Genomic DNA, 10,065 nt, shown 5'->3' with positions numbered 1-10,065 from the left:
GAATTAATGCTTTAATTTCAATACTACCTATGTATGGCTTGCGTTCAGATGTTTTTTTTTTCAGTGATCATTTACACGTCATATATTGTTCCTTCAGACACGTAATCCATTTTTCCCATCCAGCAAAGACAGTTGAAGAAAGCACCACAAGTTCCCCGCGCGTAATTTCCAGCCTACTCAACACCTCTCCGTCCTCTTTCCACTCGGATGGCCAGCAGGTAAATGTCGATGGTCGACAGGACGGTGGATGCATGGAACAAAGGAATATCGTTTAACGTCTGGTTACTGCATCGTATGAAAAAATAGTACTGCGTTCTGCTGCATCTGTCTATGATGCGGTTTCATAGTACTTACTAACCCAGACCGTGCAAAGGATCCGACAAAAGTTATGGAATCTAGCACTCCTCCTGCACATACTGATCCAGGAAAGCAAAAGCAGCTTCCTCAATAGGATCCAGGTTGGAGGCGTACTCAAGCTCCTTCTGGCAACTCTCGGCGGAAAGTAGCGGGAGAATGTCGCCAAGGTTGGCCAAAAGAAGCCGCCAGCCATTGCTCTGGAGACATTTGGCAAACGACTGGAGCTGCTCGGGACTAGAGCAGAGATCCCCTCCGGGAAGCTTGTCGAGTCCGCACTTGTTCACGGACAGCTTGTAAGCAGCGTCCATCAAATTAACGTAGTAAGGAACCAGATTCGATGTGCCCATCCTGTCGGCCTCGCTCTGGATGTATGGGATCGCTAATCTGCGCATTGCCTCATAGTCGGTCACCTTGGGCTGGCAACCGGCGCCGCAAACCCGGTTTATCGCCTTCTCCATATAAGGAGTCGTGTCGATACCCTCGACGATGTCCTTAACCTTGAGACAGGTGAGGGAAGGGATGAAGCTGGCGGCGGAGGCAAGGGTGCTGCCACCCAGGGTGAGGACGAGGAGGCTGGAAGCTGTGAAGCGCATGGTAAATCACTAGAACTTGCTTGTTGGAATGAGGTGTGAGGATGGATGAAGGAGGCTGAAATGCGCGGAATTGATGAGTTGATTCCTTGAGTGAGTTCAGGACTGGATAAGAAAAAAAGAGCAAGCCGTGAGATAGTCGTTGGTATTTATAATCCTTTCTCGGCCGACTTGAAGCTGAAATATTTGACTTTTGGGATATTGTTCTGTATACGGAGTACTTGGGAATAGGACCCCATAATGGAGATTTAGCTTTTGCTGCTCCATCCACTATCGGTAGCTATCACATATGGAGGACTTGGCGGGCAATCAGCAAACGTAAAGCTATATTCCCAATACACTCAAACTCAATTACGCCGTACAGCGGTGTCCATTGTGTCGATGTACCATAAGGATATGTATCACGACCTCCCAAAGTGCCATAGCGGGGTCGTATGGGTTATTGCAGAGCTAGTAATGGTTTTACTTGTCTCTTTCTGAATGGAAGAAGAAAAATTGAAGAAAACTCAGTACAACTGCATGGCAGTATGTTGTCAAGTTGCTAGGCTAGTGGATTGCCAGACTCGTGGGAGATCGGCAATATCTACGAAGCTACCAATCTAGCCTCAACTATCATCCGGTTTGCTGTCGCCTTCAGCCAGCCACATCACTCCACAGATGAGAAAACAGCGAAAATGAGCGGTGCAACCGTCAATAGCGACTAACTACTCCGTACTGAACTCACAGCGTGCTGCGGTAGGTCCCAGAAAGATTCCCTGGTGCGCCCCAAAGGTGGATGCTGATCAATGTTGGTGTTTTGATGCTGCTGGTCGTCCTTACCACCTTCCATGTCTAAGATCATTAGGAAGTGAAATGCAAAAGCAGCATCAAACCACCAGGGTCACCAGACATCCCTCCGGGTCTCACCACAGTACACTGCTACGCTCCATTGAGAGAGGGTCTGATATCGGGCATGTCTAGGGGATTATCTGTACTCTGGCAACCCATCCGGGCCGCGCGCCAACGCTCGGACCAGCGGCTATGAACCTGTTGAACTAAAAAAGTGTCATGGCACACTGATTAGCTCTTAATCTCTGACAGAACCATAGGATGGGATGATAGGTACGTATCTAGTCTGTCCGTTTGAGCGTCACTGAGGTGAGGCTGAGATAGGACAAGTCGGGAAGACTTGGGCAGCATCTATCCCGTACAGAATCGATATAGGGCGTTCACTCATTGGGACCGCACCAGCCGGACAAGCATCACGAGGGAGAATGGTCCCTACTAGTTGGTAGTCCAAGACTGACTACTGCGTAGTCGATCAGGGTCTTCCATACCAAAATCGGTCCTGGGTGCAAGATCGCAGATCTAGCTGGACCGGTTCTCATCTTTTGGGACGCTCTAGACCCGCAGCCTGCATGACCTGGATATACATATCAACACGAGATGTCCTTACCTGTCAGGGGGATAAACTTCGGGCGTAGCAGGTGGACGCTGGGATCGCGGATGCGCCGAGTCCCACTGCTTCAATTCTGCCAGCGCTAACATACTGGTGATCATTGTGTAATGAGATCTTGTAATCTAGGTACCTACCTGCATACATACGACGTGTCTCGTTTTGTTCTTCCGTAATGCCTACTGACACCTCAAGGACTACGGGACAGCACCTGTCCCAAACCCGCTGAAGTCTTCTCTTGACAGCCAAATAATAGTGATAACGATGAATTGTCTGCAACCGAACGACATACCGCAAGAGCGGAAATCAAATGCAGTGTCTCTTCCCAAGAAAGCATTTCCTATTCATGTCAGCGGTCACCTGTTTCTTGCCTTGGGTGCACTTCTCAAGTGCCTGTTCACTAATATGAATACAGATTTCATTCAGGATAGGCATTTCCAAGCTCGGGAAGTTGATAAGTGAATCCGCCCTTGCGCAGTGGGCATACCTCCACTTGGCAGAATTTCTCATCGACGTCCTGCGGCAGGGTCCTATCCCTGAGCATGTGGCATTCATCATGGACGGCAATCGGCGCTACGCAGGAACCAACAATATGCCCATTGAGATGGGCCATTCTTTGGGGGGAGATGCTATGGACAGGGTAGATCACGGTTCCCATTTTCCTATTTAGTGTTTCCGTTGCTTGATTCAACTATGTATGAAGTAATGACTAACTACCACGCTGTACTAAAGGTTATAACGATGTGCTACAAATGCGGCGTTAAAGTTGTAACAGTGTACGCATTCAGCCTCGAGAACTTCCATCGCCCAAAAGAACAGGTCGATAAGATTATGGAGTTGTTCAAATCGCGTGTCTCTCGATACTATGAGCATGGTGGGTTTCTGAGGATACATGGGACTAAAATCCGAGCTCTGGGTCGCTTGGAATTGCTGGATGATGATGTGAGGAAGATTGTGAACGAAGCCGTCGATGTGTTGAAGGACAACCAGACGAGGGTGCTGAACGCCTGCGTTGCTTATACCGGGAGGGACGAGATTACTACGGCCGTACGAAAAACGGTAGAGGAGTATCACAAGACGGGGGAGGAGATCACAACACAATCACTATCGGACAACATGTTTACCGTAGACGATCCACCATTGGATCTCCTGGTACGTACATCAGGAGTTTACCGGTTGAGTGATTTCATGCTCTGGCAATGCCACCAGGAGACAGATATCGAGGTCGTGGACACATTATGGCCGGAGTTTGGTCTCTGGGATATGTTTTGGATATTTCTGAACTGGCAGAGAAAGAGACGGATATATGGTAGCAATTGGATGGAAGACTCGGGGACGGAAACCGTGGAACAGGGCTCTGAAGAATCAAGCTCCGGACGTTCTCTCTCAATATTTTTGTCCCTCTGTCAATATGTTATTCCTGTCATTGTGTGTCTCTCCTGTTTAGCATGCTACTTTTAGCAAGCTCTGCGAACTATGGCTTTCTCGCTTCACTCCGAGAAACTGCTACCGAGACCAGCACTCGCGTAACTATTGCGTTTCTTGTACTGATATAAATACTCCGGATTGCAGCTTTAGCTATAGTTACCGATTTGTCTGCAGATTTATTTTTTTATTTTTTTATTTTTTTCAATGGATACGCCTATGTTTATTGAAATCCAAGCAGTGTGACTGCATGACCAAACAAACAGGCTGTCTGCTGCTAAAGGAAGCGAAGAGCTGCTCAAAGAAAGAAGAAAAACAAAGGTGTTGTGGTGGTTGAGTTGGCTGCTTTCTCAATTCCCGCGACCTAGTCTTGTTTTTATTGTTTTTATTTTGGGGCTGGTTATTGAGGCGGTAGCAGCTGTGGTCGAGAGTAGGTTTGAAGACCACTACTATACAAACTTCCTACAGACCAACTCTGACGGTGAAACGGGTTTGAGGATAGTCCATCAGAATACAGCCGCTGTTCTCGGGTATCCCGTCAATTTTGTTCAATCGGTCCTAAAAAACTAAGGGGTATTTTGACGCAGCTGAGTCCCGATCCTCAGCCAAATTCATTGAAAAAAAAAAGTCCCAATCGGTTGCGCATGTCCTTCAAGCGCAGAGAACGATGCTCGGATTTGTAGATTGTTCCATGGAAGATGAAACAGTGTGATAGGCAGTTATATCCAGTATATCCAGACGCAATGATAGACCAGGTAGAGCCCTCGCTGTTGGAGGGGGGGGTTTAAGGCCCCGTGGACAACGGACTTGGCTGTATTGAATGCCAAGCAACTGTTAGTACTGTTCGGCACGTCTTCTATTCAATTAGATAGCTTTTGTCAGATCTTGATGCTAATGGCTTATTATGCAGGCCAAATTACCAATTACATGGACGACTGCAAATGCAGGTACAGTTTTGCGAGCACCTACGGGCAGACGATCGTGATAAGACGCGTCGGGTCCTTGAGATTCCAGCTGTCGCAAGTGATAAGGCACTCGACTGTGTCCGGTACATACCTGGAAGCTCAAGCCAGAACAGCTTGCTTGCTATATGGACACTTACAGGTGTACATATATGGTTTTCTCAGTACTTATGAGGGAACCATCTCCTGAAATGAGACTTGCAGAACGGTTCCCTTCTAGAGCAATCTGAACCGCACGGGGTAAAACAAGGCGAGCAGTCTACAGCAATTGTGATCATAACCCAGCTGGAACTCAGTCTCATTCATACTGTGACTTATAGCACAATTCTCATCTCTTTTACCTGCCTCTGCTTTTCTTCTTCTAGTTGTCAATCCAACTAATGCGCACCAATGGCACCCAGAACAGACAAGAAAGCTACCCTGCTGGTGAAGGCAAAAGCCTAGTGCAGCAGAGTTATAGAGAAAGAGCTTGAAAAAGACACTGTGCACACATCCAAGGTAATGAAATCCAGCCCAAAGATAACTGAAGGACAGTATCTTGTCCTCTATCCCGCATAAAAAAAAGCCTGTCATCTGCGCATGGGCTTGAAGGAGTTCCAGCAAGCCTGCCACTTGCCAACACACTCTAGCGTTGAGTGCATCTACCAGACCATGAAGATTTAATAAATTCCATACAGAATGTCATCTCTTCTCAGGGCAGATGCCCAGAAATTGTTCGACTCGTGTCAACTCTCCATAAATACAGATGTATACAATTCCCCGTTTCCTTCTTTCCATTTAGTTGTATTAACTAATTTACCTAGGATGACTACGAAATAGTTATATTTACGTTCTAATCAATTTTGTGTGTTGGGAAAACATCAGGATGATGATCCTGGTCGGCTGTCCGAGAAACTGCTACGCCGATACTTCTGCCAGGCGGTTCTGACGAACATGAGGGGTCTTCCGGAGAACCTATCTTCGAGAATGATTTTTTTTTCACCTGGTCCGGACATGGTTGGAGATATCTTGCGGTAACCCAGAGCGACTTCTGAAACGAAAAGAACACCTTAAGCGATAACTCTACCTGCCACTCACATTTTTTTTACTGACTTAAAGGATATGACAGCATGACGGGTTAGTCCTACATCAACCCTGAATTGATTCGATGACAAGGAGGTAGGCAATGGATATTGTCATCAAGTTTGATCCATGTCTTTCTTCTCCTTTTTCTCCAATGGATTAAAAGCCAGTAGTGATCTTCATTTCAGTCCTCAGCCAAGAAAGAAAAAAAAGAAGAAAAAAACCAAAGATCATCAATCGTCCGTTCTATACAGCTGAAAAAGAACCTATCAGCCTACTGTATTCTAAACATCCGCATCAGTGTCCCCTGAATCGAGGCAATGGCGGCGTGTAAGTACCATGCGTACGAGTACAACTATACTCTGTCGATGATGGATTATTAGCATGCCTCTTTAATTACCTAAATAAATGGAAGCTAAGAAAGAGATGATAATAGGAGACGCACTCAAGCTGGGCCTGTGGCCTAACAGGCTATTTTCGAAAAAAAAGACTATTCTCTCGTGACAGCCTCATATACATACCTAGATCCACATCCATCAACAGAGGAGGGAGTAAGTTTCCCATGCAGGGTTGATCTTCACTATCAAGTATATAGATAGATAAACAGGTAACTCTACTGCTCATAGATATAGATATAGACGGCTGCTTACATGTGGCCGTAGTGTCCTCGCCCCAGGGGCTCACACCGCAGTGGAGTGGCTTTCAGATCTCTGCTGCGTCGACAATGGTCTCTGATCTAAATTTGTGGAAGAAGAAGAAAAAAGAAAAAAAAAGGAAATCAGTCACATTTTGTGTTTTCTTATATACGCGTCCTTATCCCTGTAGAGGCCATCCTAAGTACCTAGACACGCACAAACCATGTTAATATTAATACCGCTTAGCAAAAACATACCTGATTAATAATGAGACAGGCTCGTGGAGTCATGGTAGTGTTGCCGCCCTCAACTTGACTCTCTCCACTGCTGCCCTGCCCCCACAGCTGCTCGGTTCTTGGGCAGAACGTGCCAAGAGGGTGATGAGAAGGATATGCGCCGGAAATGGAAATCGTCCTATAATAGTGACGTCGAGTATTGATATAGTGCCCAAGCGCTACTTGCATTTATTGCAACCTTCCCCATTAGTCACAGTTATCCAAGTCAACTGCTACTATTTTTTGTAGGCCCTCCCAGTCATCACTAGTAGCAGAATAAAGATTCCGCTCGTTTAAGAAAACAAGATAAGGTCCAAGAACTATCCATAGTAAATTCCGCGCCAACGTATATACAGTACATTCGTACACCGTTCCATGACATCCATCCAGATCAGATACATACCTCATCCATGTCTATCCGATAGACGGCCCCATCCAATCAATCAATCAATCATACCCAATGCATCGCCATCCAGAACGGTTCCCGCCGTGTTAACAATGACCCTTAGTAATAGCAATATATCGAACAAAAAAAAGCGAGGAGAATAACTTCAAGTTATCTTTGTTAACAAGGACATGCTGCAATCAATGGCAATGTCGACTGCAGATGCCCCAGAGTGGGATAGAGTCGAAAAACATATTGATATGACCAAAGATCGAGCAGTGAGAGATAAAGAAGTGTTGATTATGGCTTCTTCACGACACCTCGTGAGCCTCTAGTTCTTTGCTGGCAACAAGAGCAATGAGGGCGGCACCGACACCACTGCCATCCTTGGCGATGCCGATGCGGATCTTGTTCTCGGCAGCGGCGCCAATCTCGGGAATTTCCTTGAGCGCCTCGCGGATGTATTCGATGAAGTTGGGGTAGTACTCGACGAGACTGCCGTCGACGCCGATGTCGATGATCTCGTCAGTCTCGATTCTCCCGGTGGAGATGAGGATACCGCCCAGGGGAACCGCGCTCAGTCGGGCAGCACGCTTGCCAATCGCGTGCACAAGCTCCTTCACAGCCCGGCAGTCGTCGATACTTACTCCGTCTATGCTGAGCTCCTTCTTCAGGGCATCATAGGTGGCCCGCAGATCGGGTGTGGTGTCGGCTTCTATCAGACTCAAAAGGCTGGTGTCGACGCCCCACTTCTTGTAAAGAGCGGAGTCCGCGGCGATAGAAGCCGATGGGCTGCCATCGGGGGCCTTGAAGAGATTCGCGGTTGGGTTTTCGTGCATGAAAAACAGGACGCGGCGCAGGATCTCGCCGAGAAACATGCCCGACACTCGTTTCTCGAACATCTGGTACCCAGGATTGACGCTCTCCTCGTCGAGCGCTCTGTCAAACACCGTATTTGGCAGTACACTTAGCTGGTTGTCAAAGCTACCCCATTCGGTGTTGATCACCATCTCGCCGGTCCGGGACTCAAATTTTGCACTTCCGTCGAGATGTCGCAACTTGTGGATCTGGCCGATCTTCTCAACGTAGGCGCCGTTCGTTCCGGTGCCAAAAATTGCACCCACCAAGGTTGCAGTCTTCCCAGGCGACGAGTATGAGCGGGCCATGAGAGTACCTACGGTGTCGTTGACCAGGGCGGCAACCCGCACGGGGAGGCCCAATTCATCGATAGCATCTTGCAACATTGCACATACGTCCCGCCCCACGGCGTCGGGAACGTTGAAGCCCTTTGTCCAGCGGATCAGGGTGCCCTTGTTGATTCCGACCTGGTTGACAGGGAAGCTGAAGGTGAAGCCCAAGTCGAATATCTCCTCTTCCTCATAACCGTCTTTGGTCTTGCCGATCTGGCGCTTGTGCAAATGTGCTTTGAAGTGCTCGCCATGGTGGACCTGAAGGAACGACTCGATCTGCTTCGCCAGGAACATGAAGAGCTCCTTGGCCGAGCTTGACATCATCAGATTACGAGGTATGGGTACTTTGGACTGCGTAAGGGAGAAGGTGGTATCTCCATGGAGCTCAACAGAGCAAACTCGGAAATTGGTGCCGCCCAGGTCAACAGCCAAGTACAGACCCTGCCCCTGGGGTCAGTACAATGTTCCCTGCGTCATTGGAAAGAAGAAACCGTGCAATTGATGCACGGCGCGACCGGAAAGGGCACATACCTTCTCTGTCCCATTTGGGACACCTGTGACATAGGTCGGAATCTGACTGAGAGTCGCACCATCCCTGCTCAGGCCCTCCTGCATCTGGTTGATGAACGCCTTGACCCCGCGCTGGACTTCCGTGGCGGGGTAGTCGAACTGGCGCGCAATGCGCGCGGCCTCGAGCAGGACGGGGGAAGTGGTTGCGGACGACATCTTGCGAGGGCCAGAGACAAGAAGGAAATCAGGATAGGGAGCCGGCTGAGGGTTTTGGCACCAGCGCGGCGAGGGATGATTATAAGGACGCTGCGCGGTGGGGTGATAATAATTGTGGTGGGCGTCGTCCGCAACGGGTATGATATCAGTGGGCGAACCGCCGGAGCGAAAGGGAAGCCCGGCTTCACCGAGCGAGGGGCTGCGGCGTGCCACGAGGATGTGGACCAGCCCAAGCAGCAATGCAACGATCAGCAGCAGCGATGCCAGAGACGGCTTGCCGGGCCACGGGTCCGCCTTCTGTGCTTGCGCGAACCGAGCCCGCAGCGAGGCCGGCAGAGACAGCAGCCCAGAGGACCGTGGATGCGGTCTTTTCGCTGTCGCAGCCATCTGGCGACTCCGTCACGGCATACCTGGCTCCTGGGGATGGAGCGGAGAGTATCTCCGCAATCGAGCGGCTCCAGGGTTGCACGCTCACGCTGGTCCTTGTCCCTGGAGGTTAGCGTCGGTGACTTGCAAGGCTAGGAGGTTGGAGAGACACGGGGGGTAGCGCCAGCCACGAATCTGGGCAAGCATGGAGGTGGAGGCGTAAGACAGAGGTGGATGATGATGATGATGTATGAAGGGCCAAGGGGACGGTACAGCACGGTTCTCCGGTGAGGACAAGAGGAAAAGACAGCCAACGACACTAATCTCGGGGATTTAGCGGAAAACCAACGACACGGCTGTCAGGGACTGGGGACGAGCATCCATACCTACCTGGCACCTAAGAGAAATAGACTCGCCAGTTGGAGTCGTTGGCAGCTGTCAAGGGTGCTCCAGCAGCCAATGGGTAGAATCGACCAACCGATCTCAGAGATCTATTCCGTCGACCGTCAGCGGATACCAGATCTCGAGAAGCGGGCGATTGAAGAGATAGATCGAGGTTGAAGTCCGGGGGGGACAACAGCGTCCAAGAAGATGAAAAAGGCGGGGAAGACCAGCCACGCTGGACAAGCGGCCTTGGAAGGCTGCGATGTCGAATGT

General features: G+C 49.3%; 4 protein-coding genes across 4 annotated transcripts; 1 reads left to right on the top strand and 3 right to left on the bottom strand.

Annotated features, from left to right (window-relative positions):
* Window positions 1–395: 395 nt before the first annotated feature.
* Window positions 396–950, bottom strand: VTN00DRAFT_8988 (uncharacterized protein; the record flags this gene model as incomplete). Its single annotated transcript, XM_069435897.1, has 1 exon — window positions 396–950. The coding sequence occupies one exon, from the start codon at window positions 948–950 to the stop codon at window positions 396–398; it is 555 nt and encodes a 184-aa protein (XP_069285798.1).
* A 1,238-nt stretch (window positions 951–2,188) lies between these two features.
* On the bottom strand, window positions 2,189–2,486 carry VTN00DRAFT_8987 (uncharacterized protein; the record flags this gene model as incomplete). The annotated part of the gene is made up of 2 exons (XM_069435896.1): window positions 2,189–2,327; window positions 2,383–2,486. The coding sequence occupies 2 exons, from the start codon at window positions 2,484–2,486 to the stop codon at window positions 2,189–2,191; spliced, it is 243 nt and encodes an 80-aa protein (XP_069285797.1).
* Window positions 2,487–2,646: 160 nt separating this feature from the next.
* VTN00DRAFT_8986 (uncharacterized protein) lies at window positions 2,647–3,843 on the top strand (the record flags this gene model as incomplete). The annotated part of the gene is made up of 4 exons (XM_069435895.1): window positions 2,647–2,730; window positions 2,798–3,022; window positions 3,115–3,534; window positions 3,592–3,843. 4 exons carry the CDS (start codon window positions 2,647–2,649, stop codon window positions 3,841–3,843), a joined length of 981 nt encoding a protein of 326 aa, XP_069285796.1.
* Window positions 3,844–7,437: 3,594 nt separating this feature from the next.
* Window positions 7,438–9,429, bottom strand: VTN00DRAFT_8985 (uncharacterized protein; the record flags this gene model as incomplete). The annotated part of the gene is made up of 2 exons (XM_069435894.1): window positions 7,438–8,757; window positions 8,848–9,429. The coding sequence occupies 2 exons, from the start codon at window positions 9,427–9,429 to the stop codon at window positions 7,438–7,440; spliced, it is 1,902 nt and encodes a 633-aa protein (XP_069285795.1).
* Window positions 9,430–10,065: the final 636 nt, after the last annotated feature.

The sequence above is a fragment of the Thermoascus crustaceus genome, assembly GCF_041956765.1.
Source record: "Thermoascus crustaceus strain CBS 181.67 unplaced genomic scaffold VTN00scaffold_6, whole genome shotgun sequence".
Classification (NCBI taxonomy): Eukaryota; Fungi; Ascomycota; class Eurotiomycetes; order Eurotiales; family Thermoascaceae; genus Thermoascus; species Thermoascus crustaceus.
Note: the sequence above shows the minus strand (reverse complement) of the source record. Positions and strands in the feature narration are given on the sequence as shown.